Source organism: Rhinopithecus roxellana, chromosome 12 (genome assembly GCF_007565055.1).
Source record: "Rhinopithecus roxellana isolate Shanxi Qingling chromosome 12, ASM756505v1, whole genome shotgun sequence".
Lineage (NCBI taxonomy): Eukaryota > Metazoa > Chordata > Mammalia > Primates > Cercopithecidae > Rhinopithecus > Rhinopithecus roxellana.
Genome location: NC_044560.1, coordinates 56,073,360 through 56,095,966, shown reverse-complemented (window position 1 = coordinate 56,095,966; position 22,607 = coordinate 56,073,360). Strand labels below are relative to the sequence as shown.

The following is a 22,607-nucleotide window of genomic DNA, read 5'->3' as shown; positions in this document are numbered from 1 at the left end:
GGGGGCGGGTGGGGCTAGGAGGCCGCCTGGGGGGTGGGGTCTGCGGCTGGCCGACCCCCGCTTGCGCGTCGCCTCGCCGGGCATTTCAAAAGCCCGCCGGCCGGGCGCGGCGCTAGCTCTGTGTGCCCCGCAGGCGTGGTGGGCGCGTCCTGGAAGCCGCCCGCCTGGTTCTCGCGGGATCCGGGCTCCGGCTCGACGCCCGCTCTCTTCTTGACACCCCTGACGGGGTCGCCATGGTTCATTTCTTGCACCCGGGCCAGACGCCCCGGAACATCGTCCCTCCCGACGCTCAGAAGGATGCCCTGGGCTGCTGCGTGGTACAGGTGAGCACCGGGGTTCGGGCTGCTACGCGGAGCTGGCGCCACGTCCAACCCTGGCAAGCACGGCGAGTCTCCTGGGACGCTGCCGAGGCACTTGCTGGGGAGTGTGGCCCGCCCGGGGCTGCGGTCTAAATGCCGAGCCCTTTCCTGGCTCAGGCGTAGCCGCGGAGTTGCGTTGCTGGGCAGGCGGCCTGGGCGCCGCGGGGCGGGGGACGTTTCTGCGCCGGGCGAAGAGCGTGGACTTTGCACCCTGAGGCGGCGCGGCGAGAGCCCAGTCCCAGAGACCCGGGCGAGCCTCATAGGATTCCTCGCCCCAGTGCAGGGTGCTGTGAGCTTAGACGTAGGTGCAGGGCATGGCACTCGGCTTGGCCCGTAGTGGACGGTGTTTTTGCCGTCGTGAACCCAAACGCTCCAAACCTTGACCGTTTCCCCACGCGTGTTGTGGACGCGGCGCCCCGCGGAGGCGGTGACCCTTTAGACCGCTACCACCTGAGGCCTTTGGGCCCGGGGCCGGGCGAGTAGGTTAGTCCGGCTGGAGGAACTGGAACCCGAAGTCAGATTCTTTCAGTTCCGCGCGTCCGCCCCCGCCCCGGTCGCGTCACCGTCCGATTCCCAGCCTTTGCCGAATGCCTGTTACTCTTAGTTCTGAACAAAATACAAACCCCAAGAATGTGTGTTTAGCGCCTACTGTGTGTCAAGTGTCGCCTTTCTTTTCTTTCTTTCTTTCTTTTTTTTTTTTTTTTTTTGGATATGGAGTCTCACTCTGTTGTGGAGTGCAGTGTCTCGGTCTGGGCCAACTGCAACCTCCGCCTCCCGGGTTCAAGCGATTCTCCTGCCTCAGCCTCCCGACTAGCTGGGACTACAGGCGCGTGCCACCATGCCCGGCTCATTTTTTGTATTTTTGGTAGAAACGGGGTTTCACCGTGTTGGCCGGGATGGTCTCGAACTCCAGACCTCGTGCTCCGCCCGCCTCGGCCTCCCATTGTGCTGGGATTACAGGCGTCAGCCACCGAGCCCGGCCAAGTGTCGCCTTTCTAAAGCAGTCTAGTAACCCCTAGTCTTTTGTAGGCTTTGCTAGACTTCATTTTACTGATGTGGGGAAATCGGGAGCTCTGAAATTGAGTTGACTTGCTCGTGAACTTGAATTTCACCTCAGGTGTTCAGACCCCCGACCCCACTTTGGAAAAAACCCACCAAGGGCCACCCTTTGGGAACTCGAGGGATTGAGTGGTCAAGACTCGACCCAAAGTTTATAGAGAGAAGGAAATGCTCTGATTAAGGTTGTGCTTTACATATTAACGCCTTGTTGAAAGACTTTTTGCCCTGCGGTGATCTAGCCTGTACTCTTTTGAACTCACTTGGAAAAGTTGCTATATAATTTGTGGACTTGTAATTCACGGAAAACTTGGATTTTTTACGTGTGTACTAGCATCATCTCAAGCACATTTTTTGCTGCTTGGAATCGAAACAAGATTTCTTGTTTTTTTTTTTTGAGACGGAGTCTCGCTCTGTCGCCCAGGCTGCAAGCTCACTGCAAGCTCCGCCTCCCGGGTTCACGCCATTCTCCTGCCTCAGCCTCCCGAGTAGCTGGGACTACAGGTGCCTGCCACCATGCCCGGCTAATTTTTTTGTATTTTAGTAGAGACGGGATTTCACCGTGTTAGTCACGATGGTCTCGATATCCTGACCTCGTGATCCGCCCATCTCGGCCTCCCAAAGTGCTGGGATTACAGGCGTGAGCCACCGCGCCCGTGATTTCTTTTTATCCTTCTAACTTTTTATTTTTAATTAAGATGGTGGTTTCCCTATGTTGCCCAGGCTGGTCTTTGAACTGGGCTAAAGCAATCCTCTTGCCTTGGCCTCCCATATCCTTTTTCAATTTTTTGCTTCATGAATTTTGAATCTATTAGTAAGTTCATATGCATTTAGGAATGTTAATTCTGCTTGATGAATTGACTCTTTTTATCATTAAGAAATGTCCATCTTGATCTCTAGCAATATTCTTGTCCAAAAGCCTCATTTTTCTGACAAATGTAGTCACTCCAGTTTCCTGTGTCTAGTGTTTAACAACTGTCTTTATGTTTTAAATTGAGTCTCTTGTAAACAGCAGCCCTGCATTTGTATGTAGCCTAAGAGTCTGTGCTTTGTTTTTTTTTTTTTTTTTTTTTTGGGAGATGGAGCCTCGCTCTGTCACTCAGGCTGGAGTACAGTGATACAATCTTGACTCACTGCAACCTCCGCCTCCCGGGTTCAAGCGATTCTGTCGCCTCAGCCTCCTGAGTAGCTGGGACTACAAGTGCATGCCACCATGCCTGGCTAATTTTTGTATTTTTGTAGAGACAGGTATTTTTGCAGAGGCAGGGTTTCACCATGTTGCCCAGGCTGGTCCTGAACTTCTGGCCTCAAGCGACCTGCCCACCTTGGCCACCCAAAGTACTGGGATTACAGGCGTGAACCACTGCACCCAACCTTTATTTTTGAATTTTTTTTTTTTTTTTTTTACAGAGGATGGGAAAGTAAACATTTTAATTTTTTAAATTAAAAAATGTATTTTTAAAATTGATATTTGGGGGGAGGAGAGAGTCTCACTCTGTTGCCTAGGTTTGAGTGCAGTCTGTGATCATAGCTCATCCTCCCTCCTCAGCCTCCCTAGTAGCTGGACTACAGGTGTGAACCACCATGCCTGGCTGTTTTTTATTTTTTGTAGAGGCTGAGTCTTGCTGTGTTGCCCAGCCTAATCTCAAACTCCTGGCCTCAGCCTCCCAAAGTTCTGGGATTCCAGATGTGAGCCACTGTGCCGGGCCATTCTGTGCTATTTAATTAGAGTAAATATAATTATCAGTATTGTTGGGTTTAAGTCTCCCATGTTTTGCTATATATGTTCCATTTGTCTTGTTTTTTCCTTTTCTTTTGAATTACTTAGAAAATACCATGTTCTCTTTTGACTTAGTAGTTCCCTCTTTCTCTCCCTTTCTCTCTTTCTCTCCTTTTCTCCTTCTTACCCTTTAATGGTCACTCAAAGGTAGCTGTTTTCAAAGTGTGGACCCCAGCACCTCCAGAATCCCAGAGATCCCATCTCTTCAATGAAACTTAGCCCACCTATCAATGAAATTTGCAAAAATGTAAAACAGTGCTGCTGTTCTCAACTAAGCTAGTTTTTAATTCTTTTGGAAATTATGGCTTTTTAAATTTATTTTATATATATATATATATATATAGAAACGAAGTCTCGCTCTGTTGCCCAGGCTGGAGTGCAGTGGTGTGATCTTGGCTCACCACAACCTCCTCCGCCTCCCAGGTTCAAGCGATTCTCCTGCTTCAGCCTCTTGAGTAGCTGGGACTACAGGTGTGCGTCACCATTCCCAGCTAATTTTTGTATTTTTAGTAGAGATGGGGTTTCACTATGTTGGCCAGGTTGGTCTCGAACTCCTGAACTCATGATCCGCCCACCTCAGCCTCCCAAAGTACTAGGATTATAGGCAAGCCATGGAAAATGTTATCTATGTTAACATGCTCTGAGTTTTTAATATTTCCTAAGTGAATTAATGTGTATTTTAAAGATTGCTAAGATTTAATTTTTAACGTGGTATATGTTGATAGATATAACCCGATTTTTAAGAGTATAGAGTGGTACAAGGACCACAAAGCTTGGGAGCCATATCTCTAGGCTTTTTGCTTTTTTTTTTTTTTTTTTTTTGAGATGAAGTCTTGCTCTGTCGCCCGGGCTGGAGTGCAGTGGCCGGATCTCAGCTCACTGCAAGCTCCCTCTCCCGGGTTCACGCCATTCTCCTGCCTCAGCCTCCCGAGTAGCTGGGACTATAGGCGCCCTCCACCTCGCCCGGCTAGTTTTTTGTATTTTTTAGTAGAGACGGAGTTTCACTGTGTTGGCCAGGATGGTCTCGATCTCCTGACCTCGTGATCCGCCCGCCTCGGCCTCCCAAAGTGCTGGGATTACAGGCTTGAGCCACCGTGCCCGGCATCTCTAGGCTTTAAAATTACATCTTTGTCTGTTCATATTTACTTTTAAAGATACTACTTAATTTTTTTTTTAATTTTTTTTTTTTTTTTTTTAATGAGCCCAAGTCTTGCTCTGTTGCCCAGGCTAGAGTGTAGTCTTGTGGTCATGGCTAAACGCAGCCTCACACTCCTAGGCTCAAGCGATCTACCTGCCTTGGCCTCCCAAAGCACTAACATTACAGGTATATGCCACCACTATACTGTTTCTTACTTTTTTTTTTTTTTTTGAGATGGAGTTTCAGTCTGTTGCCCAGGCTGGAGTGCAATGGTGCAGTCTTGGCTCACTGCAACCTCCACCTCCCTGGTTCAAGCGATTCTCCTGCTTCAGCCTCCTGAGTAGCTGGGACTACAGGAACCCACCACCACAACTGGCTAATTTTTTTTTTTTTTTTTGAGACGGAGTCTTGCTTTGTCGCCCAGGCTAGAGTGCAGTGGCATGATCTCAGCTCACTGCCAGCTCCGCCTCCCGGGTTCACGCCATTCTCCTGCCTCAGCCTCCCAAGTAGCTGGGACTACAGGCGCCCACCACCACACCCGGCTAAGTTTTTGTATTTTTAGTAGAGATGGGGTTTCACCATGTTAGCTAGGATGGTCTCGATCTCCTGACCTCGTGATCCGCCCGCCTCCCAAAATGCTGGGATGATAGGCGTAAGCCACCATGCCCAGCCACACCTGGCTAATTTTTGTGTATTTAGTAGAGATGGGGTTTTACCATGTTGGCCAGGCTGGTCTTGAACTCCTGATCTCAAGTGATCCACTGACCATGGCCTCCCAAAGCCCTGGGATTACAGGTGTGAGCCACCATGCCTGGCCTCACTGCTTATAACAATATTTTTTTATTTTCCTTGCTCTTATCTTATTCTTTGTGCTGTGGAAATAATGCATTTTACTTCTCCATGTTAAGAATTACACAGTATTTTGTTTTTATTTTTGTTTTGACCAATCAGTTATGTTAAAGAAATTCAGAATTGGCCGGGCGCGGTGGCTCAAGCCTGTAATCCCAGCACTTTGGGAGGCCGAGACGGGCGGATCACGAGGTCAGGAGATCGAGACCATCCTGGCTAATACGCTGAAACCCCGTCTCTACTAAAAAATACAAAAAAACTAGCCGGGCGACGAGGCGGGCGCCTGTAGTCCCAGCTACTCGGGAGGCTGAGACAGGAGAATGGCGTGAACCCGGGAGGCGGAGCTTGCAGTGAGCTGAGAGCCGGCCACTGCACTCCAGCCTGGGCCGCAGAGCAAAACTCCGTCTCAAAAAAAAAAAAAAAAAAAAAAAAAAAAAGAAAGAAATTCAGAATTAAGAAAAAAAGTTTTATATTTAGCCACATGTTTCTGTTTTCAGTACCTCTTTTTCTCTAGATCCCAAATATCCCTCTCAGTTTTTTTTTTTTTTTTTTTTGACACGATGTTTCGCTCTTGTTGCCCAGGCTGGAGTGCAGTGGTGCGATCTCAGCTCACTGCAGCCTCTACCTCCCAGGTTCAAGCAATTCTCCTGCCTCAGCCTTCTGAATAGCTGGGATTACAGGTGCGTACCACCATGCTTGGCTAATTTTTGTGTTTTTAGTAGAGACAGGTTTCACCATGTTGATCAGGCTGGCTGTGAATTCCTGACCTTGTGATCCGCCCACCTCGGCCTCCCAAAGTGCTGGGATTACAGGCATGAACCACGGTGCCTGGCCTAATTTTGTATTTTTAGTAGAGACGGGGTTTCTCCATGTTGGTCAGGTTGGTCTCGAACTCCCGACCTCAGGTGATCCGCCTGCCTCAGCCTCCCAAAGTGCTAGGATTACAGGCATGAGCCACCGTGCCCAGCCTGTCATTTTTTTGGGGGGAGCTTAAAGAACTTTTAATATTTCTCATAGCATATGAGCTGGCAACAAGTTGTCTCTGCTTTTGTTTATCTGAGAATATATTTCATTTTCACTTTTGAAAGATGTTTTCATGGATCTGACAGTGTTTCCCCTGTATTGTTACTTTGTTTTTTTTTTCCTTGAGACAGTCTCGCTCTGTCTCCAGGCTGGAGTGCAGTGGCGCGATCTCGGTTCACTACAACCTCTGCCTCCCGGATTCAAGCAATTCTCCTGCCTCAGCCTTCTGAGTAGCTGGGACTACAGGCACGTGCCACCATGCCCCGCTGATTTTTGTATTTTTAGTAGAGATGGGGTTTCACCATATTGGCCAGGTGGGTCTTAAACTCCTGACCTTGTGATCCACCCACCTTGGCCTCCCAAAAGTGATGGGATTACAGGCGTGAACCGCTGCACCTGGCTAGCATGCTTTGTTTTGATGACAATTCAGTGATCATACCTTTTTTTTTTTCCTTCTGTGTCCATTCCCCCATGATAAGATTTTTCTCATTGTTGGTTTTTAGAAGTTTCCCATATTGTGCTTTTTTTGTTTGTTTATTCTGCTTTGGGTCTATTTTGCTTCTGAAATCAGTGGGTCTTGCATCTTGCATCTGATTTGAACTTAAAAAAATAAAATGACATAAAGACACACTGGGTCTTGCTTTGTTGCCCAGGCCAGTCTTGAGCTCTGGTCTAAAGCAATCCTCCCACCTCAGCCTTCCACACTTTGGGAGGCTGAGGTGGGCGGATCACCTGAGGCCAGGAGTTCAAGACCATCCTGGAGAATCTCGTCTCTACCAAACATACAAAAATTAGCCAGACGTGATGGTGAATGCCTGTAGTCCCACCTACGTGGGAGGCTGAGGCACGAGAATGACTTGAACCTGGGAAGTGGAGGTTGCAGTGAGCCGAGATCATGCCACTGCACTCCAGCCTGGGCAATAGTGCTAGACTCTGTCTCAAAAATAAAAATAAAATTAAAAGAAAAAAAAAAATAGAGACATCAAATTTGCACCCAGTGAATTAATTAACTATAACTCAATAGATATTAAACCACAAAGCAATTTTTTTTTTTTTTTTTTGAGACGGAGTCTCGCTCTGTCACCCAGGCTGGAGTGCAGTGGTGTGATCTCAGCTCACTGAAAGCTCCATATCCTGGGTTCACACCATCCTTCTGCCTCAGCCTCCCGAGTAGCTGGGACTACAGGCGCCCGCCACCATGCCTGGCTGATTTTTTTGTATTTTCAGTAGAGATGGGATTTCATTGTGTTAGCCAGGGTGGTCTTGATCTCCTGACCTTGTGATCTGCCCGCCTCAGCCTTCCAAAGTGCTGGCATTACAGATGTGAGCCATCGTGCCCGGTACAAAGCAATTTTATAGGTTCCAAGTATAGGACATTGTCCTTATTAAGTATTTTTTTTAAAAATATTCTTTCCCATTTCTCTCTTCTGGAGTTTCTTTCCTTCCTTCCTTCCTTCCTTCCTTCCTTCCTTCCTTCCTTCCTTCCTTCCTTCCTTCCTTCCTTCCTTCCTTCCTTCCTTCCTTCCTTCTCTCTTTCTCTCTTTCTCTCTCTCTCTCTCTCAATCTCTTTCTCTCTCTCTCTTTTCTTTTCTTTTCTTTTCTTTCTTTTCTTTTCTTTTTTGGAGATGGAGTCTCGCTCTGTCACCCAGCTGGAATGCAGTGGCTTGATCTCACCTCACTGCAACCTCCGATTTCCTAGTTGAAGAGATTCTCCTGCCTCAGCCTCCGGAGTAGCTAGGACTGGGATTACAGCCACACGCCACCACGCCCAGCTGATTTTTGTATTTTTAGTAGAGATGGAGTTTCACCATGTTTGCCAGGATGATCTCAATCTCCTGACCTGGTGATCTGCCCACTTCAGCCTCCCAAAGTGCTGGGATTACAGGTGTGAGCCACCGTGCCCAGCCTCTTTACTTTTTTTGAGACCAAGCCTTGCTCTGTCGCTCAGACTGTAGTGCAGTGGCGCGATCTCCGCTCACTGCAACCTTATGCCTCCTGGGCTCAAGGGACTCTCATACCTCCTGAGTAGCTGGGATTTACAGGTGTGTGCCAACATTGCCCAGCTAATTTTTTTGTATTTTTAGTAGAGATGGGGTTTCACCATGTTGGTCAGACTGGTCTCGAACTCCTGGCCTCAAGTGATCTGCCTGCCTCAGCCTCCAAGTGTGCTGGGATTACAGACGTGAACCACCGTGCTGGCCTAGAGTTTCAATTATATATTTCTAACAGGCTGCTTAAGATCGGTTAAGAAGTGCCTTAATTGGGGCACCATGGTTTTCAACTTTTTCCCCAGCCTTTTTCTGTTTCAGTTTGAGTCATTTTGTGTTGTCCTGACTTCATCTTTAGTGATCTCTTATTTTGTAGTTCTGATCTGCTGATAATCCTATCTGCTGTTTTTTTGGTTTGTTTGTTTGTTTTGTTTTTTTGTTTTTTTTCCCCCAATGTGCTGGGATTACAGACATGAGCCACTGTGCCCAGCTTCTAATTTTTGTATTTTTAGTAGAGACGAGGTTTTACCATGTTGGCCAGGATGGTCTCGATCTCCTGACCTTGTGGTCTGCCCGCCTCGGCCTCCAAAATCTTTGGGATTACAGGCGTGAGCCACTGTGTCTGGCCTGGTGTATTTTTCAACTCTAGACATTTCCTTTTGGTCTTTTTCATATCTTCTGTTTTTCTGGTGTTTCCATATTAGTTCTCTTATTGTGTTCATGTTCTGTTTTAAACCCGTGAATTATAATAGCTGTTTTAAATTCCTGTCTGTTAGGTTATTAAAGTTATTTTGGGATTTGTTTCTATTGACTTTTTTTCCTTCTTCTCATGTCTGATATTTTATTGTAAGCTGAACTTTATGGATGCTACTTTGAGTGTCTATATATATTTTGCAATTCAGAGACTTATAATTTTTTTTTTTTTTGAGACAGGGTCTCATTTTGTCATCTAGGCTGGAGTGGAGTGGCACAATCATGGCTCATTGCCTCACTGCAGCCTTGACCTCCTGGGCTCGAGCAATTCTCCTGCCTCAGCCCCCCCAGGTAGCTGGGACTCAGGCACACTCTACTACATTCGGCTAATTTTTTTGTATTTTTTGTGGAGACAGGGTTTTGCCATGTTTCCACATCTGGTCTTGAACTCCTCAGCTCACATGATCTGCCTGCCTTGACCTTTCATGCTGGGATTACAGGTGTGAGCCACTGTGCCTGACCAGGAGACTTTTCATAGATGTGTAACCATTACCACAGTCAATTTATTATTATTATTATTTTTGAGACAGGGTCTCACTCTGTCACCCAGGCTGGAGTGTAATGGTGCGATCTGGGCTCACTACAACCTTTGCCTCCTGGGTACAAGCGATTCTCCTGCCTCAGCCTCCCGAGTAGCTGGGATTACAGGCATGAGCCATCACACCTAGCTAATTTTTGTATTTTTAGTAGGGATGGGGTTTCAACATGTTGACCAGGTTGGTCTCGAACTCCTAACCTCTAGTGATCAGCCCGCCTCTGCCTCCCAAAGTGCTGGAATTACAGGTGTGAGCCACCATCCCTGGCCCACAGTTTATTTTATTATTTATTTTAATTAATTAATTACTTTTATTTTATTTTATTTTTTATTTTTTGAGATGTAGTCTTACTGTGTCACCCAGGTTGGAGTGCAGTGGTGTGATCTCAGCTCACTGCAACCTCCACCTCCCTTGTTCAAGTGATTCTGCTGCCTCAGCCTCCTGAGGAGCTGGGATTACAGGCTCCCACCACCATGCCTTCCTAATTTTTTTTCTTTTTTTTTTTGTGATGGAGTCTCGCACTGTCACCTGGGCTGGTGTGCAGTGGCACAATATTGGCTCGCTGCAACCTCTGCCTCCCGGGTTCAAGTGATTCTCCTGCCTCTGCCTCCCCAGTAGCTAGGAGTACAGAGGCCTGCCACCACCCTTGGCTAATTTTCGTATTTTTATTAGAGACGGGGTTTCACTATGTTGGCCAGGCTGGTCTCAAACTCCTGACCTCATGATCCAACCACTTCAGCCTCCCAAAATGCTGGCATTACAGGTGTGAGCCTCCGCGCCTGGCCAATTTTTGTATTTTTAGTGAAGACGGGGTTTCACCATGTTGGCCAGGCTGGCCTTGAACTCAGATGATCCACCCACCTCATCTTCCCAAAGTGGTGTGATTACAGGAGTGAGCCTCTGCACCTTGCCCGACAGTTAATTTTAGAGCACGTTTTATTTTTGACATGGCATCTGTCACCCATGCTGGAGTGCAGTGATGCTATCTCAGCTCACTGCACTCTCTGCCTTCTGGGTTCGAGGGATTCTCCTGCCTCAAGGCTCCTGAGTAGCTGGGACTGTAGATAGGCATGTGCTACCATGCCTGGCTAATTTTTGTATTTTTAGTAAAAACAGGGTTTTGCTATGTTGGCCAACCTGGTCTCAAAACTCATGACCTCAAGTGACCCACCCACCTCGGCCTCCCAAAGTGCAGGAATTAACAGCTACCACGCTTGGCCAGCCTTTCTATTTTGTAGAGGAGGAAGGCATTTTTTGCTTTACGATAGGGTTATGTCCCAATAAAACCCTTGTAAATTTAAAATATTCTAAGTCCAAAATGCATTTAATACATATAACCTACCAAATATAGGTTAGTCTGACCTACCTTAAATGTGCTCAGAACTCTTTTTTTTTTTTTTTTTTTTTGAGGCGGAGTCTCGCTCTGTCGCCCGGACTGGAGTGCAGTGGCCGGATCTCAGCTCACTGCAAGCTCCGCCTCTCGGGTTTACACCATTCTCCTGCCTCAGCCTCCCGAGTAGCTGGGACTACAGGAGCCCGCCACCTCGCCCGGCTAGTTTTTGTATTTTTAGTAGAGACGGGGTTTCACTGTGTTAGCCAGGATGGTCTCGATCTCCTGACCTTGTGATCCGCCCGTCTCGGCCTCCCAAAGTGCTGGGATTACAGGCTTGAGCCACCGCGCCCGGCCTCATTATAGTGTTGAATATCTCATGGAATTTATTGATACTGACAGTGAAAAACAGTGGTCATATGGGTACTCACTGTTAACATATACAGCTGAAAGCACGCTGGGCCTGAAGAATGTTTGAAGCGTTGAACTAAAAGTTAATTGCTGGATGATGGAGAAGCTACATCAACAGGGTCACTAGTTGCCCTTCTAAACATTGGAGCCCACTGACACTTGTTGATGGTTTAGCAGGCATAGTGTTCAAGAAGATATCAAGTAGTATTTGTTCACCTTTGTGATCGTGTGGCTGACTGGGAGCTGCAGCTCACTCTGCTGACCAGCACTGGAAGAATATCATAGGCCGGGCGCGGTGGCTCAAGCCTGTAATCCCAGCACTTTGGGAGGCCGAGACGGGCGGATCACGAGGTCAGGAGATCGAGACCATCCTGGCTAACACAGTGAAGCCCCGTCTCTACTAAAAATACAACAAACTAGCCGGGCGAGGTGGCGGCGCCCGTAGTCCCAGCTACTAGGGAGGCTGAGGCAGGAGAATGGCGTGAACCCGGGAGGCGGAGCTTGCAGTGAGCTGAGATCTGGCCACTGCACTCTAGCCTGGGTGACAGAGCGAGACTCCGTCTCAAAAAAAAAAAAAAAAAAAAAAAGAAAGAATATCATATTATATGTCACTAGCCCGGGAAGAGATCAAAACTCAAAACTTCAAGTATGGTTTCTACTTTATACCATTGTAATTCCAAAAATCATGAGTCTGCACATGACTTTATAGCCTCACCTTCCTGTCAGTTTCTTACATTTTCATAGGACCTTGAATGTATCACCATTTGAGGTTGTGAATAGTTTTGGGAGTAGACACATGATAATCAATGAATACATATTTGTTGAATGAATGACCATGTGATCGCTGCTTGAAGTGTTCCAAATGTTGCATTGAAATTGTCAATTTCTTGTTCATATTCTTCAGTAAATGTTAACTCTAAAGGGACTAGAACTGTATCTTACCCATCTCTGTATTTTCAGTGGCTAGAAGATTAAGAGAACTTAATATTGGGGCCAGGTGTGGTGGCTCATGCCTGTAATCCAGCACTTGGGGAGGCTAAGGTGGGAGGATCTCTTGAGCCCAGGAGTTTCGAGACTAGCTTGGGCAACAAAGTGGGACTCTATAAAATGTACAAAAAATTAGCTGGGCATGGTTGGCATGGGCTTGTAGTTGCAGTCACTCAGGAGGCTGAGGTGGAAGGATCAACTGACTGGGAAAGTCAAAGCTGCACTCAGCTGTGATTGTGCCACTGCACTCCAGCCTAGGCGATAGTGAGACCCTGTTTCAAAAAAAAGAAAGAAAGAACTTAATGTTTTTCAAGATACAATATGTTCTCTCTGACTGTGGTTTCAGTATATGTGAATTCAGCCAACTTTGGATGGAAAATATTTGGGGGAAAAAACCTGCATCTGTACTGAACATGTCCAGACTTTTTTCTTGTCATTCTGTAAACAATACAATATAAAGCATTTATACTGTATTAGTGCTTATAAGTAATTTAGAAATGATTTATAGTGTATGAGAATGTCTGCATAGGTTATATGCAAACATTACACCATTTTATATAAGGGGACTTGAGCATCTGTGGATGCTGGTCAGGGAGTTCTGGAACCAATCTCCTGCAGGTTTTGAGGGACAGCTGTATAACAGAAGAGACAACAGATTAAATTTTCCATTCAGTTAACATTGGAATGAGGTGGTTTCATTACATATAAATCGTTATCAGAGTATGAAGGATGTTTCTTCACATACCCTCATCAAATGGAATATGTATGGCATGACCAGTTTTATGTTGAATTTTTGCAGATGTGTTCTAACAAAATTTGTTTGGGGTTTTGTTTGCTAGGAAGAGGCATCTCCCTACACTTTGGTCAACATCTGCCTGAATGTCCTGATTGCTAACCTGGAGAAACTGTGTTCTGAAAGACCTGATGGAACACTGTGCCTTCCGGAGCATTGGAGTTTCCCTCAGGAAGTAGCTGATCGATTTCTCAGGGTGATGACTTGGCAAGGTAGTGATAAGCCTTCTCTAAAGTCAACTCTTGCAGTACTTTACTATTTGAAAAGCACTTTCACACACAGTTCCTATTGTGATTCTCACAAAGTATTTCCATTTCATTTGTCTGGAAGTTGAGACTCACTCTTTCTGGGATTCCGTGATGGAAATTGTCTTCTAGGCTAGCCCTGCTATTGACTTGGTTTTCCACTCTTCACTTACTAAGTTATCACTTATCCATCTGCTCTCTAGCTTTCTTTTTTTTTGAGATGGAGTTTCGCTCTTGTCACCAAGACTGGAGTATAGTGGCACAATCTTGGCTCACTGCAACCTCCACTTCCTGGGTTCAAGCGATTCTCCTGCCTCAGCCTCCCAAGTAGCTGGGATTACAGGCGCCCACCACCATGCCTGGCTGATTTTTGTATTTTTAATAGAGATGGGGTTTTACCACATTGGCCAGGCTGGTCTCGAACTCCTGACTTCAGGTGATCTGGCTGCCTTGGCCTCCCAAAGTCCTGGGATTACAGGTGTGAGCCACCATGCCCGGCCTGCTCTCTACCTTTTTCAAAATGCTCTTGCTATTGTCTTGTTTACCATTCTTTTCATTATAGTTATGAGTCTTACCTCCCATTGTAGCTGTGCTTAAAGAACTCCGCTAAAAAAAGAAAGGAAAAAAAGGGCATTTTATTATTTATTTATTTATAACCTGGGATTACAGGTGTGAGCCATCACGTCCGGTGTGAGGCACCGTGCCTGGCCCATAATCAATTTTAGAACCTCGAAATTTCCATCACTTCAGAAAGAAACCTTGTGCCCGTTAGATTTTACTTCCTTTTTCCCACATCCCTCCAGCCCTAAGCAACCACTAGTCTACTTTTCATCTCTATGGATATTCCCACCAGCAGTGTCCAAGAGTGTCTCCACATTCTCACCAAGACTCATCTGACATTTTGATTATAGCCATCCTAGTGGATGTGAAATAGTATCTGTTGGGCTTTTAATTTGCATTTCCCTAATGACTAACGGTGTTGAGCAGCTTTTCATGTGCTTATTGGCCATTTATGTTTTGTTTTGTTTTGAGATAGAGTCTCTGTTGCCCAGGCTGGAGTGCAGTGGCGTGATCTCGGCTCACCACAACCTCTTCCTCCCGAGCTCAAGTGATTCTGCTGCCTCAGACTGTAGGCTCTTGCCACCATGTCCAGCTAATTTTTGTATTTTTAGCAGAGACGGTGTTTCACTATGTTGGCCAGGCTGGTCTCGAACTCCTGACCTCGTGATCCACCGGCCTTGGCCTCCCAAAGTGCTGGGATTACAGGCGTGAACCACTGTGCCCGGCTTCTCTTTTTTTTTTTGAGACAGTTTTGTTCTTGTTGCTCACGCTGTAGTGCAATGGCTTCCCAAAGTGCTAGAATTACATGCATGAGCCACTGTGCCTGGCCTATATATTGTATATTACGTAATTGCTTTTTGGATGTTAAACCAACCTTGTATCCCTTGGACAAATCCCACTTGGTCATTTTTATGTGCTACTGCTTTTTTAGTTTTGTTTGTTTATTCTGCTTGATAATGTTTTTGTTTTTGTTTTGAGATGGGGTCTTGCTCTGGTGCCCAGGCTGGAGTGTAGTGGCACTATCATAGCTCACTGCTGCCTTGACCTCCTCAGCTCAAGCAGTTTTCCCACCTCAGCCTCCCGAGAAAAACACAAGTTTGAACTGTACAGATCCACCCATATGCAAATCTTTTTCAATAAATATACTGCAGGGTTTTTTTTGGATATTTGCAACAATTTGAAAAAATTCGCAAACTTTGTAGCATAGAAATATCGAAAGGTAAGAAAAGGATTTGTCATGAATGTATAAAAATATACTGCAGCACTCTTCATAATAGCCAAGGTATGGAATCAATCTAAGTGTCTATCAGTGGAGGAATGTATGAAGAAAATGTGGAATATGCACACAGTAGAATACTATTCAGCCATAAAAAAAATAAAATCCTGTCATGTGCGGCAACATAAATGAACCTGAAGGACATTATGTTAAGTGAAGTAAGCCAGGCACAGAAAGATAAATACCACATGATCTCACTCACGGAATCTAAAGAAGTTGATCTCATAGAAGAAAAGAATAGAATAGTAGTTACCAGAGGCTGGGGAGAGGAGAAGAAAGGGGAAATAGGGAGAGATTACTCAACAAGTACAAAGTTAGAGTTAGATAGGAGGAATTAATTCCGGTGGCCTATTACACAGTAGGGTTTCTATGATTAACAATAATGTATTATATATTTCAAAATAGATAGGATTTTGAATGTTCCCACCACAAAGAAATGATAAATGGGTAAGGTCATGGATATACTAAATACCTTGATTTGATGATCACAATATATATACACATAAAGAAATATCACACTATACCCCCAAATATGTACAATTATGTATCAAAAATAAAATGCAAAAGAAATGAAAGAGGGAACACAACTACTAACCTTATAGAAATGAAATGGATTAGAAAGGAATACTGTGAACAAGTGTATGCCAGTAAATTCGATAACTTTCACGAAAGGGACAAGTTTCTAGAATAACACAAACTAAAATTTTTACACATATCTTTATGGTAGCATAAAGGCTGAGGCAGGAGAATCACTTGAACTCAGGAGGCGGAGGTTGTGGTGAGCCAAGATCGCGCCACTGCACTCCAGCCTGGGCAACAGAGACTCTGTCTCAAAAAAAAAAGACACAAATGGCCAATAAGCACATGACAAGTTGCTCAACACCTTTAGTCATTAGGGAAATGCAGATTAAAAGCCCAACAGATACTATTTCACATCCACTAGGATGGCTATAATCAAAATGTCAGATGAGCCTTGGTGAGAATGTGGAGAAACTCTTGCACACTGCTGGCGGGAATGTAAAATAGCACAGCCACAAACAACAGTCTGGCCGTTCCTCAAAAAGATAACAAGTTACCATTTGATCCAGCAATTTCACTCAGAGAAATGAAAACTTATATCCACATAGAAACTTTTACACATTCCTGCAGATTCATATGGGGCAGAGAAAGTTTAGAATACATTTTTTTTAAGTTTAAAAACAAAATTTGTACACATATCTTTATGGTACCATATTATTCATAATAGCCCAAAAGTGAAAACAACACAAATGTCCATCAACCGAAAAAGAGATAAATACAATGTGATATGTCCGTACAGTAGAATATGCTACTATAAAAAGGAACGAGTACAGATATACATGTTGCACAATGTGAGCCTTAAAAATGTGCTAAATGAAAAAGGTTTGGCACACAAGACCACATATTGGATGATTTAATTTATATTAAATGTTCAGAATAGGCAAATCCATAGAGATGGAAGATAGACTAGTGGTTGCTTAGGGCTGGAGGGATGTGAGAAAAAGGAAGTAAAATCTAACGGGCACAAGGTTTCTTTCTGAAGTGATGGAAATTTTGAGGTTCTGAAATTGATTATGGGCCAGGCACGGTGCCTCATGCCTGTAATTCCAGCACTTTGGGAGGCTGAGGCAGGCAGTTCATTTGAGGTCAGGAGTTTGAGACCAACCTGGCCAACATGGTGAAACCCCATCTGTACTAAAAATACAAAAACTACAGCTGGATGTGGTGGCTCACCCCTGTAATCCCAGATTATAAAACTGATCATTTGTTGTATAAAGTTTCTTGCAATAGGTATTTTGTCATATAAGTGCTATGATTTTGACGTGTTCCTTCGATCCCTGTATATCCTGTCACTTGAATGTTGGAGGTAGATGCTTGATCAAGTTCATGTCGGTTTTTTTTTTTTTTAACTCTTGGTGTGGTGCTATGTGCTTTCTTCAGGGAGTTGATAAGGTTGGTTTGTTTTTGTGATTGCAGTGGCCATAGATGGATGATCATTGCCTAGATCCGTTAAATTATCAGGAGTGGCTGGGCACAGTGGTTCATGCCTGTAATCCCAGCACTTTGGAAGGTCTAGGCGGGAAGACTGCTTGGAACCAGGCGTTCGAGGCTATAGTGAGCTATAATCGCGCCATTGCACTGCATCCTGGGCAGGAGTGAGACTCTGTCTCTTAAAAGAAAAAAAAAAAAAAAAAAAAAATTGGGTCCGGGCGCGGTGGCTCAAGCCTGTAATCCCAGCACTTTGGGAGGCTGAGACGGGCGGATCACGACGTCAGGAGATCGAGACCATCCTGGCTAACACAGTAAAACCCCCTCTCTGCTAAAAAAACACAGAAAACTAGCCGGGCGAGGCGGCGGGCGCCTCTAGTCCCAGCTACTCAGGAGGCTGAGGCAGGACAATGGCGTAAACCCAGGAGGTGGAGCTTGCAGTGAGCTGAGATCTGGCCACTGCACTCCAGCCTGGGCGACAGAGTGAGGCTCCATCTCAAAAAAAAAAAAAAATTGGCAGGGACGCATTGGCTCACGCCAATCCCAGCAGTCTGGGAGGCCAAGGCAGGCGGATCACCTGAGGTCAGGAGTTTGAGACCAACCTGACCAGCATGGAGAAACCCTGTCTCTACTAAAAATACAAAATTTTCTGGGTGTGGTGGCGCATGCCTGTAATCCCAGCTACTGGGGCGGGGGGCGGGGGGGGGCTGAGTCAGGAGAATCGCTTGAAGCTGGGAAACAGAGGTTGCCTGGGCAACAAGAGTGAAAAAAAAAATTGTCAGAGTTTCTTGTTGGTTTGACTTTTAGTGGTCATTACTCTCCTTCACCTTTCTGGTTTAGAGTAGTGTTCTGTTTTGTTTTTTTTCTTGTATCCTGGATTACTCTTCCACAATTTCCTTCTGTTCTTCTATCTGCACCTTAAGTATTTTGTGCTTCTTAAGGACCTGTCTTGGATACTTTTCTCACTCTGAACACTCCTTATGTGATTTTCCTTGGTTTATTTTACCTCCTCTACTGTCATTCCCCAGAGTTCCCAGCCCTTTATCCTAAACTCCTGAATCATGTTACCAATTGATCCCTTGGTGTCCTGCACTTTTCTCTGGGCAGCTGAGTCATCATATTTTCCTGATTTTCTTCCTACCTCATTGAATGCTGCTGCTTTTATTTTTTTATTTTTTATTTTTTTGAGACAGAGTTTTGCTCTTGTTGCCCAGGCTGGAGTGCCGTGGTGCGATCTTAACTCACTGCCATGACTTAGCTCACTGCAACCTCTGCCTCCCAAGTTAAAGCATTTCTCCTGCCTCAGCCTCCTGCTGGGATTACAGGGGCCTGCCACCATGCCTTGCCAACTTTTTATATTTTTATAAAAATGGGTTTCACTATGTTGGCTAGGCTGGTCTCGAACTCCTGATCTCAAACTCCTGACCTCAGGTAATCTGCCTGCCTCAGCCTCCCAAAGTGCTTCAATTACAGGTGTGAGCCACCGCATCCAGCCTATTTTATTTTTTTTGAGACAGGGTCTCACTCTGTCGCCCAGGCTGGACTGCAGTGGTGTGATCATGGTTTGCTATAACTTCAAATTCCTGGGCCCAAGTGATCCTCCTGTCTCAGCCTCCTGAGTAACTGGGACTACAGGTGTGCACTACCATGCCTGGCTAATTCAACATTTTTTTTTGTAGAGACAGCATGTCCCCATGTTGCCCAGGCGCCTGGGCTCAAGCAGTCCACATACCTGGGACTCCCAAAGTGCTGGGATTACAAGCATAAGCCACTGTGCACAGCCTAAATTTTTCTTTTTTCTTTTTCTTTTTTTTTGGTTAGCAACAGTCTTAGTCTGTGTCCCCCAGGCTGGAGTGCAGTGGCACCTACTCGGCTCACTGTTCCGCCTCCCTCCCAGGTTCAAGCAATTCTCATGCCTCAGCAACGAGTAGCTGGGACTACAGGCATGTGCCACCACGCCTGGCTAACTTTTGTATTTTTAGTAGAGAACGGGGTGTTACCATGTTGGTCAGGCTGGTCTTCAACTCCTGACCTCAAGTGATCTGCCCGCCTCAGCCTCCCAAAGTGTTGGGATTACAGGCATGAGCCATTGTGCCTGGCCCTAAATTCTTTACTCTGTCACAAAATTGGTGTTTCTAAAAATGTAATTATAGCCCTTTTTTTTTTTCAAAGAAGCTACATCAAAATGCGATGACCAGCCAGGCACAGTGGCTCACTCCTGTAATCCCAGCACTTTGGGAGGCCGAGGTGGGTGGATCACCTGAGGTCAGGAGTTTGAGACCAGCCTGGCCAACATGGTGAAACCTGGTCTCTACTAACAATACAAAAATTAGCCGGGCGTGCTGGCAGGTGCCTGTAATCCCAGCTACTGGGGAGGTTGAGGCAGGAGAATCACTTGAACCTAGGAGGCGGAGATTGCAGTGAGCTGAGATTACGCCACTGTACTCATGCCTGGGTGACAAGAGCGAAACTCAGTCTCAAAAAAAAAAAAAAAAAAATGTGATGACTATTCATTTTATGGTTAAAAAGTCTTCAATTGTTCCTCATTGTCCGTAGGGTAAAAGTCTGAATTTCCTAGCTTTGTGGACAGGACTTTTACCATCTTCTTCATCCTTGCTTCCAGCCATGCCCCCTAACAGGACACTATGTCCCAGTAGTGTTGTTCTACATTTTGAGTGATTTGCTGCTCTATGTCTTCTATTTCTTTGACATACTCACCTATTCAAGTTTCAGTTTCCTCAGCTACATAATAGTAGTAATAATAATTCCTGTATAGTATTAATGCAAAGAGTACATGAGATAATCATCTTATTAAAGGAGTTTAGAACAATGCTAGCACAGAGCAGTAAATGTTGTCATTATTGTTATTATTAGCATCTGTCTTCTTTGCCACATTTTATCCTGGAAAGACATGAGATCTAGTCGTCATTATAAGTTGGTTCTGGTTCTTTTATAGGCAAGCTGACTGACAGAACAGCAAGCATTTTCCGAAGCAACCAAATGAAACTGAAGCTGGTCAATATCCAAAAAGCTAAACTCTCTACAGCTGCATTCATAAAAGCCTTCTGCCATCATAAGCTCATTGAACTGAATGCTACTGCAGTGCATGCTGACCTCCCAGTTCCAGACATCATAAGTGGACTCTGCAGCAATAGCTGGATCCAGCAAAACCTCCGGTGTCTCCTGTTAGACTCGACAAGCATCCCTCAAAATTCAAGATTACTGTTCTTTAGTCAGCTCACTGGTCTTCGCATTTTAAGTGTTTTTAACGTTTGTTTTCATACTGAAGACCTGGCTAATGTTTCTCAGTTACCAAGACTGGAAAGCTTAGATATCTCTAATACTCTGGTCACTGATATTTCTGCACTGCTTACCTGTAAGGATCGATTGAAGTCTCTTACAATGCACTATCTAAAATGCCTGACCATGACCAAACCACAAATTCTTGCAGTCATTAGAGGACTTACATGTCTGCTTCACCTTGATATTTCTGATCACAGGCAACTCAAATCAGACCTAGCTTTTCATTTGCTACAGCAGAAGGATATCCTGCCCAATGTTGTGTCATTGGATATTTCTGGGGGCAATTGCATCACTGATGAAGCGGTAGAACTATTTATACAACAGCGGCCTGCCATGCAATTTGTGGGACTATTGGCCACGGATGCTGGCTCTTCTGACTTCTTTACTACAAAGCAAGGCTTGAGGGTTTGTTCTTATCTAAATACGTTTTGTTTCATTTGTTTAGAATATTATTAAACTTGTGCTATAGACCAGAATTTTTACCAGTCATTAGGGTTACGGAGACAGATAAAAAAATCCTTAAACAGCTTATTTAATAATTAACGATTATTGTGCACCTACTATGTGGTAGGTTGTGAGAATATTATTATTTTTTGAGATGGAGTTTTGCTCTTGTTGCCCAGGCTGGAGTGCAATGGTGCGATCTCGGCTCACTGCAACCTCTGCCTTCTGGGTTCAAGCGATTCTCCTGCCTCAGCCTCCCGAGTAGCTGGGATTACAGGCATGTGCCATCACACCTGGGTAGTTTTGTATTTTTGGAAGAGATGGGGTTTCACCTCATGGTCCGCCTGTCTCGGCCTCCTAAAGTGCTGGGATTATCGGCGTGAGCCACCTTTATCTGTTTGTCTATCTACACCAATACTATATATATATATGTATGTGTATATATATGTGTGTGTGTGTATATATATATATATTTTTTTTTTGAGACAGAATCTCGGTCTGTCACCCAGGCTGGAGTGCAGTGGTGTGATCTCTGCTCACTGCAACCTCCGCCTTCCGGGTTCAAGTGATTCTTCTAGCTCAGCCTCCTGAGTAAGTGGGACTGTAGGTATGCACCACCACGCCCAGCTAATTTTTGTACTTATTAGTAGAGATGAGGATTCACCATGTTGGCCAGGCTAGTCTTGAACTCCTGACCTCAGGTGATCTGCCCGCCTTGGCCTCCCAAAGTGTTGGGATTACAGGCCCGAGCCATCACGCCCGGCCTACTGTCTTGATTACTCTAACTTTTTTTTTTTTTTTTTTTTTTTGAGACAGAGTCTCACTCTGTCGCCCAGGCTGGAGTGCAGTGGCCAGATCTCAGCTCACTGCAAGCTCCGCCTCCCGGGTTTAGGCCATTCTCCTGCCTCAGTGTCCCAAGTAGCTGGGACTACAGGCGCCCGCCACCTCACCCGGCTAGTTTTTTGTATTTTTTTTAGTATAGACGGGGTTTCACCGTGTTAGCCAGGATGGTCTCGATCTCCTGACCTCGTGATCCGCCCGTCTCGGCCTCCCAAAGTGCTGAGATTACAGGCTTGAGCCACCGCACCCGGCCGATTACTCTAACTTTATATGAAGTCTTGAAATTAGGTAATGTGACTTCTTCAACTATGTTATTCTGTTTCATAATTGTTTTGGTCATTCTAGGTTCTTTGTATTTCCATATGAATCATAAAAACAACTTGTCAATATCTACAAAAAGGACGACTGATATTTTAGTTGGGATTGCATTGAATCTATAGGTCAGTTTGAGGAAAATTGCCATTTAATAACGATGAGTCTCCTGTTGTTTTGAAAAATAGAGGTGAGGTCTCACTCCGTTGCCCAGGCTGATCTCATAGTCCTGGGCTCAAGCAGCCCTTGTGCCTCAGACTCCTGAAGTGTTGGGATTACAGGCATTAGCCACCATACCATGCCTGGCACTAGTCTTCTGATTCTTGAACCCAGTATATCTCTGCATTTATTTAGATCTTTAATTTCTCTCAGCATATTTTGTCATGTAGCTGGGATTACAGGCGCCTGCCACCACGCCTGGCTAATATTTGTAATTTTAGTAGAGACGGGGTTTTACCATATTGTTCAGGCTAGTCTCTAACTCCTGACCTCAGGTGAGCCACCTGCCTTAGCCTCCCAAAGTGTTGGAATTACAGGCGTGAGCCACTCCACCTGGCCAACACCTGGAATATTTAATTGAACATCCGTTATTATTGTCTCAAACACTGGATGCCCC

General features: G+C 45.3%; 1 protein-coding gene across 1 annotated transcript in view; it reads left to right on the top strand.

The window, feature by feature from the left end:
* The first annotated feature begins 233 nt into the window (after positions 1–233).
* Positions 234–22,607, top strand: part of ZYG11A (zyg-11 family member A, cell cycle regulator) — a 54,679-nt gene continuing 32,305 nt past the window's right edge. Inside the window, exons 1-3 of the mRNA XM_010372158.2 lie at positions 234–323; positions 13,050–13,215; positions 20,049–20,800. Coding sequence (XP_010370460.1) covers positions 234–323; positions 13,050–13,215; positions 20,049–20,800 — 1,008 coding nt within the window. The remainder of the gene's footprint in view (positions 324–13,049; positions 13,216–20,048; positions 20,801–22,607) is intronic.